A 22,249-nucleotide genomic window follows, 5' to 3' on the forward strand; every position below is an offset into this window, starting at 1 on the left:
TAGCTAACTTAAAATTAATCTCCTGTATCGATAGTGTCCAATAGGAATTCAAAGATTGCCACACTTGTGGTTGTCGTCTTTCCATGTTTGTCATGTTATAATACAAAACTTCATAGAGCTAGGCACCTCCAGCTCCTCACCTCTAAATAAATGCCCTCCTCCTCCCTCAGAGCCATCCTGCCTATGTTCTAATTTAATGCCTGCTACTTGCCAGACCTGCCAGAGCCAGTGCTGGGGCTGCCACATGCTTGTCCCACCAAGGGGTGGGGTATGTGCACAGAGCGGACAGATGGCACTCCCTGTGTGCTGCCCTATAGCTCTCAGGAGGAGCTGAGTGGTGGCTACCTCCGTATTTGCCACAATGCAGTGTTTTATTTGCCACATGTAGTGAGTGGCAAATGTATTGGACACCCTTGTACTATATATTGTGAGAGTCTGTGTGCCAGTCTGTGAGTCCATTTGTTCAAGAACTCCTCCTCCTAAATGATCAGCTAGGACCCTCAAATGCGGCATGCAGCTTCTTTTTATCCATGTCCTGAGCCAGTGAAGGCCACCTGAAAATGCTTGTAATAAATGTATTGGGATAATTATGGCTCTGTATCTTGTGGCCCACTGGCTGTGGAAACTTCAGACCAATACAAAACCTTTTAGGGTTAATGAATATTTTTATATGCTGATTTTGGGCTAGCATGAGCGGTGACCATACTAAACTTAAGATTAGTCATAGTTTTTTTTGCCTTTCGATTTTTCTGTAAAGTTAGGTTTTTCCTTTTTCTGATAGAGGAACAAATATGAATTCACTGGAGACCAACTTATTAAGATAGGAGGGAGCTTAGAGATTTTGAAGAATTGAAGACTGAACAATTATTTTTTTCAGCTACATGAGCTAGAAATTGTTTGAATTCTTGCAGCTTCCAAGCACGTCTGACAGTAGACTTTGCCCAAGAAATATCTTGGGTTTTTTTTGTTTAAGACTGACTGACTTGTGGCCAGATGGTAAATACTTGTCCATCCCAAATAAATTTCTTTACTTTGCTGTGATGTGAGCCTAGACTTAAAGGCTTGCTGTTTAAAGAAGGGGAAGACAGATAACAGAGAGAAGCTGTGATTGCTGAAGCTTATTGTTCTTTCCAGCTCTTAATTTTTGTAGTCAGATTATTGAACAACATGGTGATTAAATGTTAAGGCTATTTTTTATTTTATAATAAACATAATTTTCAACTGCCTTTTCATTAAACAGCACATGCTACCAAAAGTCTGAGCCAACCTGCAAGCTGGTGTTACAATTCAGAATATAGTGGTGTTAAGTATTTTTCTTGCATATAGAAATAGCTTTTTAAATTTGTTTACGCTGGGGAAAAAAGATAGTGACTATGCTTATCAAATAAACATACAGCAAATGTTACTTCATAGATCAGTTGTCAGCTACTTTTTAAGGCTCATGTTTCTTTGATTGTTTAAAAAAAATACTGCGACATTCTGGAAACTAATATGTCATTTATGCTGTGAATGTCATTTATGCCATGAATGAATCGCCGGAATTGATGTCTTTAAAAGTTTAATAAACATATACTGATAAAGGCTTTCCTCTTTTCTTTGCTCTGTAGATGAGGAAGATGGAATATGGGAGAATGGGCTGTCTTATGAATGTCGCACTCTGCTTTTCAAAGCAGTTCACAACCTGCTGGAGAGGTGTCTAATGAACCGGAATTTTGTGCGCATCGGAAAGTGGTTCGTGAAGCCATATGAGAAAGATGAAAAACCTATAAATAAAAGGTAGGGAATAGTATCTCAATCCTATTTTGCTTGCTTGCTTTGCTATTTATGGTGGTGGGTTTTAATTAATTACATGCTGAAAAGGAAATGATTTAAATGGCACAATCTCATACTTTGTGGTCTGAATTTGGTGTGGGACCGTGGATCTTGTGTGTTTTTTGGACCCTACCTCTGCACATTCATCAAGATTGTCTTACAAGAGAATCTGCCTGTGTTACTGTTCTTGAATACTGGGTATCGTAGGGTTGATTCTCAATAGAAGACAATGGCTTGATGGTTGTTCTACCCTCACCAGAACAGCAGGAGATTTTTCCTGTAATGCTTTTCTTTTCCCCAACATGAATGGATTTCTTGGCAATTGGGAAGAGAGTACATAAAGAAGCAGAAACTTCCAGAAAGGATTAAAAAAAAGAGGTGGTGAGCTGCCAATTAGTCCCATTCATTTGTGCCTGTTACAGAGGCAAGGACGATACTGATGCTGCCTTCTCTTGAGTAGTAACTTCTGGGCCTGGGGATCATTTTTAAGACTGTATCCAAGAAAAGGATAAGCCAGGCATGGCTCTCTAGCCTGAGGCATTTGAAGGAGGAACAACGTCAAACACTCCTTTAGCCAGAAAAAGGGGTTGTCTGTCTGGGAATAGATTCTACTAGAAGGGTGTGGAGAACTTCTTGGGTGAGGACATAAAAAAATAGTGGTTTCGGCTGGAGCAGTTTTTCAGCATGGTTCTAACTCAGCTTGACCCTGTCAATGTTATGTAGCAGTAGTATTAAAACGGGTGGAAAGTAAGCTTCTGACTCTCCTTCTGTAATTTTAGGCTTTTTCTGAAACCTTTTTGTGACACCCCCCCCCCCCGCCCCCCGCGGGATGCTTTTGAATCAAAATTTGGGTTTTTTGTTCCCGCCGCCGCTGTAGCATCCTTTCCGCTTCTTTATTTGCACACTGTTCTGCCTAAACTTCTCTTTGGTGCATTCTTTCCCTCATATTTCTCCTGTTTGCTGGCAACAGGATCTGTAGAACATTGGTAAAGAGGGTATTTTAAGCCTCAAGGACAATGTTGTCTTTGTGTGTTATGGGCATGGCCAATTATGAGGAAAAATAATTGCAAAGGACCTATTTGAACCCGTCTTCAGTTATGCTACTGCACCTTTTACAGAATTTTATGAACTTTTATTGGATTAAGGTGATGATAACTTGCTTTTTATGTAACAAGTGGGGAAATAACTAATGGGAAGCACCTGTATAACAGCAGTGAAATCGCTGAAGTTTTGACTAACCAATATCTGTTAAACTTCTTTGCTTGATAATTTTCAGTATTTTGTAAATGGCTTTCTACTTTTGAAATGGAATTTAGTGTACAACTTCACTGTTTTAAGATTGGGCTAATTTTTAAGTCATGCTTAGATTTATATGGAGAAATGTATTTAAAGGTGTAGCACCTTCTTTCTAAAATTGGGTGTCTGTAGAACCCCAGAATAATATCCTACATTGTCAGCGTGTTTACTGACTCTCTGCACAACTAACTACTAATTCTTTTGGGAGGTGTGAGGAGAGGAAAAAATTACGTAGTTTTGATAACAATAGGTCACTATAGGTATTCTGACAGGTATCTGGTGTGAGGAGAATGGTATAGTTCACAGGAAAATTGTCCATTTCTCTCAGTATCTCTTCCCTATCTCATTTCTAGATTCAGATTCACCATAGATAACTGGGTAATGCTACTTGTGCACAAGGACGATTCATGTCATATAGGCCGAACCATTGTGATTTTTTTTTTTTTTTTTTTTTTTTAAAGAATTTTCACTCAGGGGGGTTAGCAGTACTTTTTCTGTACCTTTTTGATGCCAGGCTGGCAGGTAGGTGGGTAGGTAGATATATAATTAATTTTTTTTTTTTTTTTTTTATAAATATCTGTTTTCTTAAACCAGTTCCTCAGGGGAGCAGAGAGAGAGTTGTTGTGGGGGCAAATTATTTATTTTGTTCACACTTACTGTTACTGAAACACTTACTGCAACAGTACATGGGAGTATCTGGAGTACACATGTCTGTCCATCCGAAGCTCCCCCAGTGTACCTTAGTGTGATTTTATTTATTTATTTATTTATTATTTGCATTTGCTTTTGCTTTTGCTGACAGTCCATAGCTGTAAATGTTAAGTCTATTCAGTGTGGACCACGACTCTGGAACTGTCTTATCATGTAGATCTGGTAGCTGTAGTTGACTGACTGCCAAGGACCCAGACTCACCGCCCCCCCCCCCCGCCCCAGGGTGTGCAGTAGATCACCAAGTAGATGGGAAATTCTTAGTTTGGTATGCTGTATGTGACCCCAGAGTGTATGAGGATGTGTTCCTGAGAGAAATGAGTGTAGCAAAATCTGTTTAGTCATTATTGGGTGTTTAGTCTCTTGATAATGTAGCCCCTAAGGTCTTGTCATGCTGTGGTTGTAAATGAGTAGGTGGTAAAGGAAATAACAGTTCCATGGTGTATGCTCTTTGCCAAATAAGTGTTATGACCTGACTTCTAAAATGAATAAACCTTTTCAAAGACTATTATTGAATAGTTATTAGGTAAGATAATTCATTTAAAAAAAAAAAAAAGAAAAGCTTTACCACTGAAAGCACACAAAATGATTAGCCTTTTCAATATCCCTACCTTTCCTTTTGTCCTTCCAGTCTCCTTCTGGCATAGCCGTAAGGCAATAGGCTTTACGTTTTCCAAAGAAACTCACCAAACACACTGAAGCGAGCCAACTTTGGTGTGGAACTTGTGTGTAGTTTGGCAAGACTAAACTTGCTAAAGTGACAGCTGAGAATCTCCTATGCTGTTAGGGTGTGTTGCCTACCTGTTTGTCTCTGCCAGAAAACAAAGTAGCCAAATGTGTAATGTTCAAGTTACTGTGCTCTTATGAAAGACTTGAGGGGAAAAGAGTTAAATGTTCTAAATCCACAGCTGCTGCTACTTCTGGTTGGAATGCTCTAAAACAGTGGTTTCCAAAAGGAAGTCACCTGATTGCCGCATGGCCCCAACTGCCCTCCCCTGGTGACTTGCAAGAGCCACTCTGCCCATGCCATGCAGCCCTGAGAGCTGATGTGATAGCTCAGGTGGCAGTGCAGCAGGTCCTTGGGAGCCATGTGGCAGCGGCTTGGGAGCTTGGGCATCATGTGGCTGACTTGGGGTGGTTCCTCGGGTGCAGCACCGTGTGACTCTGGGGGCTGTGCAGCTAGGGGCTGGGTGGCTCTGGTGATGCAACGCCTGAAGAGCTGCCACACCATTGCGTTGCCACCAAATCAGCCATGTGGCACCTGAGTCGCTGCAGTCGCGTGGTGCCCGAGGAACTGCCGCACCAGCCTGCTGACTCTCATTCAGCACAATATGCTCCCTGTTCGGCTCACATGGTGAATGGGGAGCATGTTGGACACCACAGCTGTAAAGCTTGTCATTTTCTTAGGTCTGCTGATTCTGTGAATTATATTATGGTATCAACACAAAAAAGCAGTCATATAGCACTTTAAAGACAAGCAACATAATTTATTATGGTATGAGCTTTTGTGGGACAGACCTACTTCAGATCGATATCCTTACTGGAACAGACTCAATATAAAGCACAGACTCTGTGATTCTGAAGAAGTGGGTCTGTCTCATGAAAGCTCATCCTCCTAATAAATTATTGTGTTAGTCTTATAAAGGGCTAAATAGCTGCTTTTTTGTTTTGATAGAATACAGACTAACACTGTGTCTCTCTATTACTTTAATTTTTAGTTTAAATGTTAGATCAGGTATGAATTTTAATTGAGGGTTAACCTAATTATGTTTGTTAATTTTTTTCCTTCAATTGCCTGCTCATGAGCATTCCAGTCAGAGAGAGTGAGACTGTGTGTGTGTGTGTGTGTGTGTGTGTTAGTTAGAAGGCTTTTTTGACTAGCAGCAACTGTCAGATCATGCTGAGGCCCCCTGGAATGGTGCCATTATGGTGCCTAATATGTAACCTTTCTGACCTGCCAAACACCCAGTTCCTCCTTACCCCCGACAGCAGCTGAAATGTTTTACTGTTGCTAACAGCAAAAGCTACTAGTGGTATTTAAGTGTATATATTTTTAATAGATAATTGTGAGTAGTCAAAATAGTTTTAGGTGGTAATTCCTATCCCCTTTTCTCTGTACTGTGGCATGTCTTGGTCTCCAGGGTTTAAAGCTTACCAGGGCGTGTCTACCAGAGTCTAGACTTCAGTTTCTGACATCATCCAGAGCCTCATGCTGTTCACTATCACCACAGCAAGGAATTGCCTGAAACTTCTTGGGCACATGGCCCCTTGTAACTATGTGGTGCTGTATGCCAGGCTCAGGCCTCTTCAAATGTGGCTAGCATTGGTATACCAACCAGCCTATCATAGCCTATGCTTGGCTTACCCTGCTGGGCCCTGTACTAGACTTGTTACAATGGTGGTTGGACGACACCAACAGCCTCTTGGAAGTTCCCTTCACTCCCACTTGACTATCTCTGTTACTAGTGACAGATACGTCTGATGTGGGCTTGGGGTGGGGGCATGCTTAGGGGACTTCAGGGCCCAAGGTCTCTGCTCCCAGACCAACTTAGCTCTACATATCAGTGTTAGAGAGTTGAGAGCAGTATGCCTTGCATACCTGACCATTTGCATACATGTATCCACTAGGTGTCCATGGTGATGGACAATATGCTTGTTCTATATCAACAAATGGGGATGCACACTCCCTCCCCTGTGCAGGAAAGCCCTTCATCTGTGGGACTTCTGTATAGAACATTCAGGCTACTTGCAAGCATCTTATGTTCCTGGGGTCTAGAACAAGCTGGGAGACCATCTCAGCAGGTCTGTCCGGGCACACAAGTAGTCTCTTGGCAATGTCCAGGCAAACTTACTTTTTCCAAAGGTGCAGCACTGGTCCTGCTTATCCTAGACTAACTGTTACATCTGAAAAAGCAAGATCTTTCAATTCCATCTATAAGGGTTCGCCTGGTTTCCATATCTGCATTCCACAGAGCCACACAGTACTCTCTGACACCATGGATAAATGGTTCTTAAAAAGTTTAGATATTCCCCCCTGTCCCTCCATGAGATGTTCATCTAGTTCTACAAAGGTTAAGAGGTCTTCCATTTGAATCATTAGCGACATATTCCCTGCTTTACCTCCTTTCTCTTATAAGCTGACTTTCTTGGTTGCTATAACACTGGCCAGGAGGGTGTCAGCTCTGGGCCCTAACATCCAAGCCCCCCCTACCGTGTTCCTCAAGGACAAGGTGCAGTTGAGACCTCATCCTGAGCTCTTCCCTGAGAGTTCCACGTCAATCGGAATGTGGAGTTCTCAGTTCCACATCAATCAAAATGTATTTCTCCTGGTGTTTTATGCTAAGCAGCATTTCAGGACTTGATAACAGATTCACACCCTGGGCTTACATAGGGGCTGCATCTACACTAGCAAGTTCTTTTGAAAAATTTTTCGAAAGAAGGGGGGCTCTTTCGGATGATCCCACAGAGCATCTACTCACAAAGCGTTTTTTTGAAAATAAATCAAAAGAACGCAGTGCTCCTTTCGAAAGATGTCTGGGTAATGTAGACATAGCCAGGATGTTGGCCTTTTATATTGAGAGAACTAGGCACTTTTTACAAATAACTGATGTGATATTCTAGCAATTGCTGAAATAGTAAGAAAAGCCAGCTTGTATCATCTCAGTGGATCTCTTCCTGGATAGCTTCAAGTAGAGGCTTTTGCTCATGTTCCAACTCATAAGATATGTAAGGCAATGACACTGTCATCTAGCCACACTTCTGTACATTGTGCCATGACCCAGAAGGAAAGGGTTGGTATGCCCTTGGTAGGGTAGTGCACCGATGCACTCATGACTCTGATCCCATCTCTTAAAGCTTTGGCTTGCGAATCATCTGATTGGAATGCACATGAACAAGCCCTTGAAGAAAAAGGGTAATTCTTCTTCAACATGTGGTATTCCTATCAGTTCCAGTGCCCTCGGTAGCACCCTTCAGTGGGAGTAGCAGCAAGAAGAAACTGGGGGATTGGTGGATAAACAAGGTTATATATTAGGTGCCATAATGGCACCACTCCAGGGGGAGCCCAGGCTGACCTTGTAGTTTCTTCTGGGCAAAAATCTTGCAGCTCTCACACACATGTATGGACAGACACTTAATTGGAAAGGACATGAGCAACACATCTCAAAGAACAACATATATGGAAGGTAATTTTTTTGGCTATCTTACAGCGCAAACTGCTTTTTTTTAGAAGTTTTGATTAAAAGAAAGCTGCGTTTATGGAGCTCTCTGCATGCATGTGTAAATTAGCTGTAGGACATAACATAGTATAACCACACACCCATTCTTATGGTGGCAAATAGAACTCATCTCTGTGGTGTGTGCACTGAAAATTGTTTGGCAAAGCTTAAGTATTAAATGTAACTATCATTGCTTACAAAACAGAACTAGCTGCACACGTTCCTCAGGTAATTCTGTTTAAATCTTACTGTTTAAATTCAGGAAACTGGGATATTGATTAAATACAATTTTAAAAAGAAAAATGTCCTGCATCATATAATCTAGAGCAGACGTGGCCAACTAGTTAGGGACTAAGAGCCACAGAGTGCAAAGAGCCATGTGTTTATATATTTTATGTCTCTAGCTTGATTTATATATAAAAATATATAATATGTGGCTCAGTGCCCTCCCAATCCCCCTGCCCTTCTGGTGCTCAACACCGAGGAGGAGCTGCATTTAATGGCTAAAGAGCTTCGTGTTGGCAACCCCTGATCTAAAGAACAGAGAATTCAATAATTATACAACCAAAACAGTCTTTGAAAAAAGCATTTTAGATGTTAACATTATGAAGGCTTGTAGCCTAATTTAAGCTTACATTCTGACTTGAAGGTGTTCATATCATTGCTCTCTGAAACTAACAACTTATTTCACCACCCTGTTCTTGCTCAAAAAGAGGGCAGATGTACCAGTCTTACACATAGCATTGGTTTGTGACTGTTGCTTATACTCCTACAACCCTGGTGAACTCTGTTATGCTGTGTTGTGTTTTTTGGCTGTCTGCCTACCTGAGAATTTGTTTGCAGTGTAACAGCAGTTACTTCAGAGGGAAATGATTTTTTGCAATGTTTGTCTAAACTATTTTTTATTAAAGTAGGGAGGGTCATAGTTGGGCCTTGAGCACGTGTTTCTGCAGCACCTGAAGCTCATACTTTGCAGTCTACTACCAATGTCCCTCTTATTGTTATGGAATAGCTCCAAGGTAGCTAGTTTCGTCCCTTTTCAGAAAGGCCACTCACTCTGACTGATACCTTTTTGGAAGGTTGAGATTGTAGGAGGATGAGTTCATCTCTGCCAAGAGGATCAAAGGCCTCTCTTCCTCCTTTCAGCATCCTAACAGAGGGAGTTAGGATTGCATACACCACTACATTGAAGCCTATAGATATCTCTTATATAGTGCTTCAGTATTTTGAGTTTGAAACCATATTACTTGTTTCTATACTGTTAAAATAAGTATTGTATAAAAATTATTTTAATGTTGATCTTCAATGTCAACAAATTTTACAGCAAATCTAATAAGGCTATAGTGGCTGGAGAGCAGGTGATGTTTTTCCTTTTTCTGTAGACAGCTGTAAGTGAGAATTGCTGTAAGTAGGACAGTACAAGATAAACAGCAGGAGCTGAGGGCATTGATCACGTGATTGTCTCTTTGGAATATTGGGTTGCTACAGAGACCGTTAGCAGACAAATTTAGCACTTGACATAAGAAAGCAGCCTTTTCTTGACTGAATTAGCAGACATTAAAATGGTTGTGACTTCACTTGGAAAATGTGAAAGTAAGATGGCTGTGGATATCAGTTGGTTTCAACAACAGGTTTATGCTTTAGTCTTTCTGTTTTTAAGTCCAAACAATGTCATACAATAAACATATAATGCATATTAATTCCTTTAACTTCTAGTATGTCAAAGGCAGCGTACACTGAATTTTCTCATTTGAAGAGACTAATCTATGTATTATGAAATGTGCTCATTTGTTCCAGAATGAGCCAAGCATTAAATGAAAGTTGATATATACTTTTGTCCTCAAATAGAACAATGTTTGGTTGTATCTTCCAAAGCTGTGTTTTCTGTCCAGACTGTTCTATTTTTATAGCAAAAGTAAATTCTACATTGAAACTGTTAGAACTTAAATAACTGAGAGATAAATTTGAGCTTTCGTAAATATTCAGAATATAAATGTCGCTTAATATTTGTTCTTTGGGCTTTGAGATACATGATCATGAAACCATTGTTTTATAAGTATTGGGTATAATTGCAAGCGTCTGGGTTTGTGTGCATCTCACATTTTAAAAGTATAGTGTTTTTATGTATGAGAAGGCATACTTTTTAAAAAAACAAGCAAACAGTTTGGACATAACATACCCATCTTTATGTGGATTTAACTAAAGTCTCAGAACAGGAATTTAATTTGAAAAAATCTGCTCAAATTTGTTGTCTAGGTTTACTAAATCCACGTGCACCTCAAAACTTGTTTCTCGTATTTTTGTCTTTTTCTACTTCTCCCTCCACCCCCAGAAAAACAAACCAGCCTCTACCCCAAAAAAGCCCTGAAATTTGTGGAAATTGTTGAAGGAGTTTGTTATCAATCCTTTGTAATGACGATGTAGTTCATTTGAACCATACAAGAAATTGCATTTACTTTTGCTAGCAACTGTTTTCTTTATCAAAATCAGCTCTCTGCTGTTGTTTATTTACTTCATAGACACAGGAAGCCCTGCCAGTACATAAAGTAGCATCTGTATTTTCTGGTCTGTTTTAAACAATTGTGCGAATATGGATGTGTCTTGAGCTTTTTACAAGTTGCATATATTTTATTAAAGCAGAGGAGTTTTAAAAATTTAATGATAATTAATAGTCACTGTGTTTTACAGTGAGTGTCCATCTTGTGCTTGAGATCATATGAAGCCTGATGTGATAAAGAAACTAACAGAGTGAAAGAAAAGGCACAATTGATTGAATGATCACAAGTGGTATTGTAGTACAGTAGGTTCATATGTTTTTTTCTTTTAAGGAACTAGCTCTTGAAATAAATAAATTGAGCCATAAATAGTGCTTTGAGGTTGCCAATCCAGTTTTAAAAACAAAAATAATCTAAGTAATTGCTGACAATTTTTAATCTGCAAAAATCCCTACAATACCAACCTAATGAGCTGCTGATTCATACAACTAGTGTTCCCTGTAAACTGTGTGCTTGTGCAGCCTCTTAGAGTCACGTGCTGTCCAGCTGATCAGCAGAGTACCTACAGCTAGGTTTTTTGTTTTACTGGTATTGCGCATTCACACGTGCCAAGGTGCACAATTTTTTTCTGCACATGGATGAAAAAAATTAGAGGGAACATTGCATGCAACCCACTTTCTTCTTCATGTGATAGTTGTTCTTAGGCAAGTGAAAAACTGGTAAATTCCTGCATTTTCCTCTCTCCAAATGGAAGCTGCTTTCCATGGCCTCAAAGTTAAATTTTAAAAAGTTCTCCAAGACCTGTACAGAAGTACATGTCCACAGAGAAGGCTGCTGTCCAGAGCGGCCATTGCCCTGCTATTAATTCTCATGAGGCCAGCAGGGAAGGAAAAGACCTGTTCATGGCTCATATTGTGTGAGGCTTATAGCCATATGACCAACTTCTCCACAGATATTCCTCTAGGGAAGAGTAGGTAAGCCAGGTGGTCTTGAGGAAGCTGCTGCTTCTCTTCTGTTAACAAATCTCCTGTGGTTTTGCTGGGAAAAAGAGAATGGCAAGGAAAATGTTATGTATATTAAGCATGTCACCTGGTGTATAATTCCTGTAGACCAGTGGTTCCCAACTTTTTTGAGATGGTGACCCATTCTGACAATTCGGTAAGAGTTTGTAACCCAAGGCAATTCAAAACCGGGGGAGGGAGAAGGTTCTCCCCTGGAAAAAAAATTTTTTTTATAAATCCTGATTCAAACCCTCCTCCCCCCGCTTAAACCCTTCACAGCCCCAAACCATTCACCTCTCCCAGGCTTAAACCCCTGGCATCTCCAAAATGCCCCCCACCTACCTCTTGAGCACCATTGCTGTCCCCCGCTGCACCTTCGCTGGGCTGCCGCCTCTTCATGGCTGCCCCTAGCCTTCCTGCTCCCTCGCCCCTATCTGCAGTGTGGGCCATTCTGTGCCATGCTGAAAGGGGACTCAATTTGTTTGGTATACCAGCTGGATCCCTCCCGTCAGCCATTAAACCAATTAAATTGAGTTTCATTTCAGTGTAGCAGGGCAGGGACTGGAAGGAGGAGTGAGCAGCAGCAATGGTGGGAGCTGCAAAATGGCTCCTTAAATAGCCACATGTGGCTCACAGCTGCCCATCTGGTGACCCTTAAAATGTAATAGCTGTCTGTGTTTGGGTCCTGACCCGTAGGTTGAGAAACCCTGCTGGAGACTTATTTTTCTCTGCTTATTTTAATGCGCTAGGTTATTCCTATTGAAAACAAAAGTATAGTTTTCCTCATTTCTTTTGGGGATGGGGTAGGGGAGACTGGTGTTAAGTTCTTCTGTTTTAAGTACAGGTTGAACCTCTCTTGTCCGGCACCCTTGGGACATTCCTAACACTTCCCCTGTGTTTACTGGGCTCTTAGGCACTTAGGGGTAAGTTATAGCTAAATAACAGCACAGAATGCTGAGAGGCAGGGCTGGTGGCTGTAAACTAACTTTATGGGACCATAAGGAAATTTGGCCAGGCCCATAATAAGTAGCTGTCCCCCTAACTAAAATTGTGCCAAATTACGGAGTTTGCTGGATAAGAGAATTCCAGATTAGAGAGGTTCAATCTCTAGTATTTGGGTGTTCTCGCCATCCTCTGAGGAAACAGCTATTAAAATAGAATTGCACACAAGCTTAAATGATCTCTTATGTTTTGTTTTTAAGAACTTTTTTTAGTGTATCACTAATAGTGTATTTAAACAAAAGCAGTCCAGTAGCACTTTAAAGTGCTACCTGACTGCTTTTTTTGTTTTGATAGTGTATTTAAAAAACAGCTGACATGTAAACCATTTTAAAAATAACAACTTGGGTACATTTGTGCCAGTGTATGCTACACTATTCTGGATCTGTTTGTCATTTGTTGTCATCAGTGAATGGTGGTGATGTTGCCCATCAGTCACAGTACTCCAAAGATTTTGATATTGAGAACTCTCTCGGTCTTGGCCAGTGTCTCCCAAGTTACCCTACTGAAAATTACATAGCATTCAGAAACAAATGCATATTATTATTAGAGCTGTAATGTGTCAAGTAGAGTTTCTACTCCCTGAATAGGCAGAAATTCTAGAGATTAGATATGGACTTGGGAGACAGGAACCTCTGGACTTCAGACCCTAGCTCTGCCAATTACTGAGCTTCAGAAAGTAACTTTTTTTTGTTCTGCTTTGCTTCTTGTGCTGTAAAATGGGGGGGATAATGATGATGATTACATGCTTTACAAGATTACTGGTGAGATTTAATTTCAATAGAACATCTTTAATTCTCTCATGACAGGGAGACCCATTGCAAATTATTTAATTTTGTGACTAAACAATTGAAGTAAAAACCCAAGGGTCTACAATAAAATGTAGTTGGTTTATTTTGTCAGTTGTGATTTAGTTGTAATTTCTTTGTTCATGGATATCTAGGAAATATGCGATAGTGCACACGTGTATGTGTTTATATTTTTTTCCTTAAAATTAAAGATCTCATTATAGCTCTTGATGTAAAATTAGTACTCGAGGAGACTCCATTATATGTGCAAAGAAATAGCAAGGTAATTTCTTCAGCTATTATGTAGGGTACTTTTTTAAATTTGAGTATACATCATGTACATGAAAATTCTAGATCCCTCTCCCTGCTTTAGTCCTTATTAGGATTTTGAAAAAGCAGGATCTTTTTACATACCATGTCATCTTTTTTCCGTCCTCCTTATACTAGGTGAAAACAGATCCTTCAAGACAATAAATCATATATGCAGTAACCATTTGATGATGTAAGTGTTATAGGATTATGACTTCACATGGTAAAGGATAACAGTATGAACAGATGAAATTCTTACGATGCAAAAGATCCAGTTTTGTATAAATTCCTGTTAGTAGCAGGAAAAGAGAAATACAGAAAAGTGTTTTTTTTAAAAAAATATATCTAAATACTTCATAAGGAACTTGAAAAGCCTCAGTTGACTTCAGTATTTCATTGGTCATGTACTACTTGAACAATAAATTTGGTAATGCATGTGTTTTTAAGTAGGCATGCACTCAAGATTGTGGGTGGGCCCTGGGGTGCAGTGAGAATTAAGCCACAGTCTTAATCAGTGGTTACCTTCTTCTTGAGTGAACCTCAAAACAGTCAAGTTATCTACAGAGTGGAGGACTGGCCTAATGCTCTTCAAGAGCTTCAGCAGAATTGACCCACTAATTGACATAAGAAGAAATGGTTCATATTTTTGATATAAGCAGAACTGAAGGCTTATTTTTCTGCTTAAAAAATGAAAAACTTAACCCACTTAATTGAAATCTGCTAAAATTCTCTATTTCTCTAACTGTACACACTGCAATTTTTGCTCAAAACCTGCAGAGATTAGTATTTTAAAATCGTGAAAAAATACAGTAGCTAGTATTTTTTTTTTCTAATTTTTTAATTATTTCCTTTGGAACATGAGAGAGGTAAATACACACCTTAGCTTCATGTTAGCAAGCAATCAAATTTCTTGATACATTGTAAATACCAATTATCCCCCCCCACCGCCCAGCTAAATATTTGTTATACCCTCATTTGGCCTCAAATGGTATCTTTATGGATGAGGAAGCCATAAGACCCCTACAGTGCCAATGTTCCTTCTAAATTTTTCCATCCATGGGTGGAATAAATTTCATGTGCATCAAGGCATGTGCAAATGTGCACCACCAGTGGAAACAAAAACCTAGCTGTGGGTATTCTCCTAATTAGCTGAGCTGCATTAGAATCTTTTCTGAGTAGCTGCACAAGTGCACAGCTTGTAGGGAACACTGCTAAGGATCCAGTTGATTGGATTCCAATATCCTGAGTTCCTGTTATTTGCTAGTCACATGATTCTTAACTGTTGTGCAGCTTGTCATGAAGATTTTTTTTTTTTAAATCAATTCAAATCTTGTCTTTATTGGGATGCTGTGATTACTGATTCCAGAATCACATTATATTTCTTCTGTAGGTGTACATTACCTACAGCTCAATTGCTTTAAGCATTTGTGCTATTGAGGGGATGTCTACACTAAGAAATTAGGTTGAATTTAAGGCCAATTTTTGTAGCATCCAGTTCCGTAAAGTTGAGGGTGCATGTCCTCACTGGTACATTAAGTTGAAGGAGTGCATCATTAGGATGGACAGGTTTGACTTTGTCAGCAATTCACTGTCAGTACATATGCCACAGTTCTTGCTGCCCCCCATTGCATTTTGGGTTTTTGTCTCAATGTCTGATGGGACAAAAGTGCCATGGGTGGCTCTGGCTATGTGTCATCAGCATCCCATAATGTATTTGTCTCCTGCCCCTCCTTATGGAAAACAATAGAAAAAGTGTTTTCACACCCCTTTTTTCCATATTCCATATAGATGCCATTGCAAGGCTAGCATGGAACTCGTACAGTTTCAAGCTGTTGTGGCAAGTATTATGAACACTTTATTTATTATTCTGTAGTATGTGCAGAACCTAAATAGCTGTGAGAGTGATGAAGACTCTGAGAAGAACATGGGACATATACGAATGTGACACACCAGAAGGGAGGAATGGGGAGATGCTGGCTGCACTCAGTACTTTGTACAGAGTGGAGCACTGGTTCTGGTGCCATGAAACAAGCTCAAACTGATGGGACCGCATTGTTCTGCAGGTCTGGGGTTATCAGCAGTGGCTACAATACTTCCACACACATAAGGCCACTTTCATGGAACTTGGGGAATTGCTTTCCCCCATCCTGAGGCACTGTGATACCAAAATGAGACAACCTCTGACAGTTCAGAGGCAAGTGGCAGTAGCTCTGTGGATGCTTGCAATGCCAGACAGCTACCGGTCAGTGGGCAATCAATTTGACTGTAAATTTTCCCACTCTGGGGCTGTTGTGAGCCAGGTAGCCAGGACAGTCAATACCCTTCTGCTTCAAAGGACAGTGACTGTTGGAAATGTGTAGGACATAGTGGACGGTTTTACTGTGATGGGGTTCTCTAACGGCAGTGGGGCAATATATGGGATGCACATCCCTATCTTGGCCACAGAGTACATAAACTGCAAGGGGTACTTCTTAATGGTGTAGCAAGTGTTAGTGGATCACAAGGATTGTTTCACTGACCTCAGTGTAGGATGTTACAAAAAGGTGCATGATGAGCACATATTTAAGAATCCTGGGCCATTCAGAAAGTTGGAGATTGGAACTTTCTTCCCAGAGCAGAAAATCACTATTGGAGACGTGGAGATGCCAATAATGATCCTGGATGGCTTGCTCCCTTGGCTCATGCTGCCATACGCAGGGAGCTTGGACCATATAAGAAGTTCAACTACAGGCTGAGCAAGTGAAGAATGGTGGTAGAATGTGGATTTGGATGTTTAAAAGCGAGGTTCAGGAGTCTCCTGACTTGGTTAGACCTCAGTAAAAGCAACATTCTTATGGTGGCAGCCTGCTGCATGCATCATGATTTATGTGAGAAGTAGGGGGAAATTTTCATACCAGGCTGGAGGGCTGAGGCTGATCACCTGGCCAGCAATTATGAGCAACCAGGCACCATGGCAATAAGGAGAGCACAGCGAGGGGTGCAGTTAATCAGGGAGGCTTTGAAAACAGCTTTATGAATGACCAGTGGCATGACAGTCATATGTTACTCTTAAGAAAATGCCCCTTGTATGTCTGCTGGCCGTTCTGTAAGCATACCTCCTCCCTCAGCATTCTGGGGCGTTGATAACAGGTGGTGAGGAGGGCATGTGGTTCAGCATGGGGCATTGTGCGTGCTTGCTTGCTTGCTTGCTTGCTTCAGTGACTTAATGACATGCACTTCTCTCTTGGAAGGAGTTACTCTGCTTTCCTCTTCAGCAAAATCTGATGTTTGTTTGTCAAATGACTTATCAGGCCTCCTTTAGAATATAGTAATTCATGTATAGTGAAGTGGAAATAGTTTTCCCTTGTGATGTTCAGTAATACATCAGTTTTATTTTTTCTTGCTTGTGTGTACTTTGAATGAAGATTCAGTAGGTGTTTGATATAACCTTTCTTTTGGACAGGATTTATACCCCATTCATTTGCTTACAAGGTGGGTTCTTAAGGATCTCCCTGCATTCTCCATATAGATTTGAATAGCTTAATGGGACTCAAATGTTGTCCTTTGCAAATTTAGGATATATATTTCTTTGAACTTACGATTGTTCTCTTTTTCAGTTTGGCAATTTAAGCAGTGTCTTGGTGACTTTCTGGTTTACTTTCAGTTCTTGCAGGCGTTTAAGTTGGCGCTCAGAAGTTGGCCTGCCTTCTGTCACTTTGGGATTTTTTAAAAAAATCTTCCATATCCTGGATTCATTAATTTAAGAACATAAGAACATAAGAATGGCCATACTGGGTCAGACCAAAGGTCCATCCAGCCCAGCATCCCATCTGCCGACGGTGGCCAATGCCAGGTGCCCCAGAGAAGGAGAACAGAAGACAATGACCAAGTGATTTATCTCCTGCCATCCATCTCTTGCCCTTGTTCTGAAGGCTAGGGGCACCATACTTTATCCCTGGCTAATAGCCATTTATGGACCTACCTGCAAAAATTTATCAAGCTCTTTTTTAAACCCTAATAGAGTCCTGGCCTTCACAGCCTCCTCGGGCAAGGAGTTCCACAGGTTGACTGTGCGCTGTGTTCCCACATTAGAGGAAAAAATTTCCTTAATTTCCCACATTAGAGGAAAAAATGTTCTCTGTGTCATTTTTGGTAGGGACTTCGAGTTGTGTTTTTCTTGGGAATTAGATCATGTGAGCATATTTGATGTAAAGCATGCCTACAAGGTTGGGTGTATCCCACATAAGTTTCATGTGATTGTAGGAAGGCAGGTATTTCATGTTAGGTATTGATGTCTTTCATAATTAAGCAAAACAAACTAAAAACATCAGTGGTTCAGCGCTTTGTTAGCTATCCTACTCAGAAGTGAACAAGCAGTTGTACGTAAACTAAAAGTGATCAAAGGATTCGTGTTTTAGAATCTAGATTTCATGGGGTGGTAATAAAGAAACAAAACTGAAAATTTTGAAAAATGCTTCTGAGGTCTTGAGGTGTGTGGGTGAAGAACTTCTGTTTAATTGGTGAGTTAAGATCAACTACCTATAATCCTTAGATTTTTTTTTCTTTTAAATTCATACATTAATACTATATAAATAATCCTTTTTAATTTTGAGATGTATTGAGGAGGGATTTCAGTGTTTTATTTCCTCTTTATGGAATTTTTTTATCTTAATTTGATCTTCACGGTAACACTTTCAGCTCGCTTTGAAAAAGGGTAGACTCATAATACATCAGAAACAGGGAAGCCTGTTTTGCATTAATTCTTTAGTAACTAGGAATTTTGTTGTCATTTATACTTTTCATTGTTAGGGCTTTCCCCTTGTTTTATAATGTACAAATGAAATTTAAGTGGAGTAGGATGTCTGGAAATGGAAAAATAAACTTTTTCTGAAAGGACTTTGCTGCATGCCTTGTAAGGCACAGGCTAACTGCAAATTTTAAAAGTGTAAAAACTTTGAAATGAAGTTTCTAGTGCTCATTCAATTGAGAAAGTATATATGCCTTAAATAAAGAGCGTTGTGTAGTGATACAAGAGAGACTTTAAGTGTTCTGAATTCAATCATTCAAAATTGTAATTTTTTTAGAACTTGTTAGTATTCAATTCTGGGTCTGTAAATTTTTCATGTTCTCCAATTTTAGATTTAGTCAGTGAAGATAAATCTGTTAACAAAACAATCAGTTAAGCTCTTTTAGCAGTGTTCCTTAAGATTTCATTATGAATATACTCCTATTTAACCTTCTTTCTCTTTTTTCCACAGTGAGCATTTGTCCTGCTCTTTCACCTTTTTCTTGCATGGGGACAGCAATGTTTGTACCAGTGTAGAAATCAACCAGCACCAACCTGTGTATGTTCTTAGTGAAGAACACCTAACCCTTGCCCAGCAATCTAACAGCCCTTTTCAAGGTAGGTTTCTGTCACTTTGTGTTCTTGAGCAATCCTTCAATTTATTTAAAAAATGTTGATGCCGAAGTGTGGGGAGAGGGAGCAGCAGCAAAAAGTATGTTTGTGGATTTGTATGACATTGTGCCGCTTTATTCATTTTTGGCCACTAGGTTATGTCATAACTTAAATTTTGTATGAAAACTCATTGGCAGTAGCTAAGTCTTCCTGTGTATTGATTGGCTTAGAGCAGGGGTGTCAAATTCATTCTGTGGTGTGGTCAGGCTTTCTGGTTTTGTCCCCCTGTAAAATATCATCTAATGATGATGATTAGATATTGCATGTGAAGGAAAGTTTTATAGCTTTATTTACTTTTTCATTACCTTACCTTCTGTAGATCCATACACCCCCCCCTCCTTGTAATTTAGTCCTATTCTGTGCTGCTTCCCATCCCCTCCCAACACTTCAGAATTCCCATCCATATTTGGGGATTCCTGCTCCGCCTATCTCCTGGCCACCCCTAAAACAAACATTGTGTCTTTGTCCATTGGGAAATTCTTCACTTTTGCCACTAAAGCGGGGTGAGGATATAAAGAATCATTCTCTAATCTTGGTGCTGGGCTGTCAAGATCAATGGATGCAGCAGGGAATGCTGAGGCCATGGGGTGGAAGAGCAGGACCCCATTTCTGCAGACTCAGCAGTGATAGCAAGACAAAGTCCTCAAGAAATAAGCCCTTTTCTTGTCTGTCTGCCTTCTGACAGGACTGCCTCAGTTACATTTTCTTGGCACTTGTATGTTTGGGGGGCCCTGTCTGCATTTAGCCCAGGTAAATGTCATGCATTAGGTGTGTCATTAATTTTATGGCCACATGTAAATTACCTAATTACAAATTGCATAAAACATTACCTGTGGAACTGCATAAAGGTTGGTAGCTGTGCAGTTCCAGCTCAAAAAGATGTTGTATGGCAGTGGGATCGTAAAGTGAACAGGAAAGGAAGAGGAAACTGAGGAGCTTAAGCTACTTTTGTCCATAAATTCCCTCTCCAATTCCAGTTCCAAAAATACTGCAGGCTGGATCCTTTTGATGACAGGAAGAGCTCTCGCGACTGGATCTTGTCCATATGTTCTGTGTTCGAAACCCCTATCTTAGAGGATGGGCTTCCGTGCTGACTGTTATAACTGGTTGTTTTACATGGGACCACATTGCCTTGTCTGTTAATAACTGTTTCAGAAATGGTGCTGAGTAGGACGTGTACTCTGATTTCAGTTAAATTGTATTCAGAACTAGTTTAACTGCACTGCTGCTGAGGCCCATTGATAACAGCTTACTTTCACAATGTGGGCAAGACTATACTGTTTCCTTTTGTGTAGTCAGTCAGTCATAATTGAATTGTAACAAACAGGAGAGGCGGCTGACTATATCTAGACCATTGAGCAGCAAGTTATCACTGTCATAAAGAAAGCTAAACCAGACGCTTAGATGCCACAGATTCATTTTTACCTGCACAGCTTGTTCATGTGCACAGACAGCTGCATACTCCTTTCTGTTCACAACAAAATTTTCCGTCACAGATGTTCAGGTGGATTAATTTCTGCTGTTACGGTACATTAATTCTTACATAATTCATCTTCTTTTGTTACATAGATGTCTTAATGGAGCATAATAAGAGGTCCAGTGTTCTTCTTAGTATACTATACTGTATTGTAGCAAGGTGAAGTCTAACCAGTCATTAAAATGGTTTACTTGATAATAGAGGTTGGCTGAAATCCTAGTAGTAGAGGAGGTGCAAATCATTTCCCCAGGTATCCTAAAATTATTTGTTTGTCTATCTAGTTATCTTAAGTCCATTTGGATTAAATGGCACGCTCACAGGGCAGTCATTCAAGCTCTCGGATTCCTCCACAAAAAAGCTGATTGGTGAATGGAAACAATTTTATCCTATCACATCTAACCTGAAGGAGGGTTCTGAGGAAAAACAAGAGATGGATTGGGAAGATGATTCTCTGGCTGCTGTGGAAGTCCTTGTAGGTATGTCATCTTAATGCATGTTGCTGCTTTACTGAAATACTCCTGCCAAGTAGAAGGTGACTCATTTTGAAAGGTGAACAGGGATCTTGAAAATCTTTGAATGTAAGAGGTTCCTGAATCTGACATTTTATTCTTTGCTGTATATTGTACATTGTCTGGAAGAACAGTTTAATTACCTTTATTTTGCTGTACAAGCCAAAATGATTTCCTAAGTGACACATCCTGGTCAATTACCTGGTGCAAGTAAGAAGGGAATCTTACTTTGGATTCTATAAGAACTTTTTTGTGGCTAGAATGTAAATGGCAGTTGAAAATTTCCATCTTGAGATCTGCTCAAGGAGTATTTCAATTATTGGAAAGCTAAGGCTCCTTCAGAAAAATTAAATTCCTTTTATCTCCGTTTGTGTCTCAGGATGTCGTGTTCAAGGCCTATGCAAAATGAGTGGTTGTTCAGAGTCGATTTGTGTCCTTTTTTTTTTTTTTTTTTTTTTTTCCTTATGTGACGTGAGCAATGGAATAATTAGCAGTGTTGACATTTAAAGTAGCTGTGATTGCATCTAAGTAAACCCAGTCAGACAAATTGTGTGTTTTACTCCTCAGAGCTACTGTTTTCAGTTTTTTGTGCAAACTTGGATAGACCTGGTTGCATTGATTTTTTTTTTTTTTATTATTTTATTTATTGATTTTTTTTTTTTAAATATTTGGGCCTCAGCTCCATTGTTTTCTTCACAGCCGTGGGTGCTAGAAGCTTTAAAATGATGTCTGGGGCACTGGAGAAGAATTTGAGGCCTGTCCACTGTGCCCTCCCCAGTTCCCTTCACCCTCCAAGCTAAATTCTAACCAGAAACTTCTTGAACCCAGCAAAGCCCTATGGACCAAGAACTTTTAGAATATTGCCAGTTAATGCAGTTATTTGTTTCTGAGTTGCTGTGGTGTGACAGCTCAGGGTTTAAACCCTCGTAATGATTCATAACGGAATGTTGTGCAGATTCTAATATCTTTGTCTCCCCCCCCTTTTTTAAAAAAAAAAAAAAAAGGGGGGGGGTTTAAGAAATGCCAAATTCAGGGTGAGCCATGCAAGCTTAATTTGTTGACGTGTGGATTCTGAGCTTTAATTATATGATGTGACATACTATCTTTTTTTTCCATGACACTGCTGTCTCATTTGTGTGCAAGTTGGACGCTGAAGGAGGCTGACTTACAGCAGTAATTCATGGGTAACAGTAAATCTGTC

General features: G+C 40.0%; 1 protein-coding gene across 2 annotated transcripts in view; it reads left to right on the plus strand.

The window, feature by feature from the left end:
- The window catches only part of MED13 (mediator complex subunit 13), an 86,879-nt gene that overhangs the window by 19,475 nt on the left and 45,155 nt on the right, over window positions 1–22,249 (plus strand). For both annotated transcript variants that reach the window (XM_075013444.1, XM_075013445.1), the window contains exons 3-5: window positions 1,608–1,776; window positions 18,863–19,008; window positions 20,821–21,015. In XM_075013444.1, the coding sequence (XP_074869545.1) occupies window positions 1,608–1,776; window positions 18,863–19,008; window positions 20,821–21,015 (510 nt within the window). The remainder of the gene's footprint in view (window positions 1–1,607; window positions 1,777–18,862; window positions 19,009–20,820; window positions 21,016–22,249) is intronic.

The sequence above is a fragment of the Carettochelys insculpta genome, chromosome 19 (genome assembly GCF_033958435.1).
Source record: "Carettochelys insculpta isolate YL-2023 chromosome 19, ASM3395843v1, whole genome shotgun sequence".
NCBI lineage: Eukaryota > Metazoa > Chordata > Testudines > Carettochelyidae > Carettochelys > Carettochelys insculpta.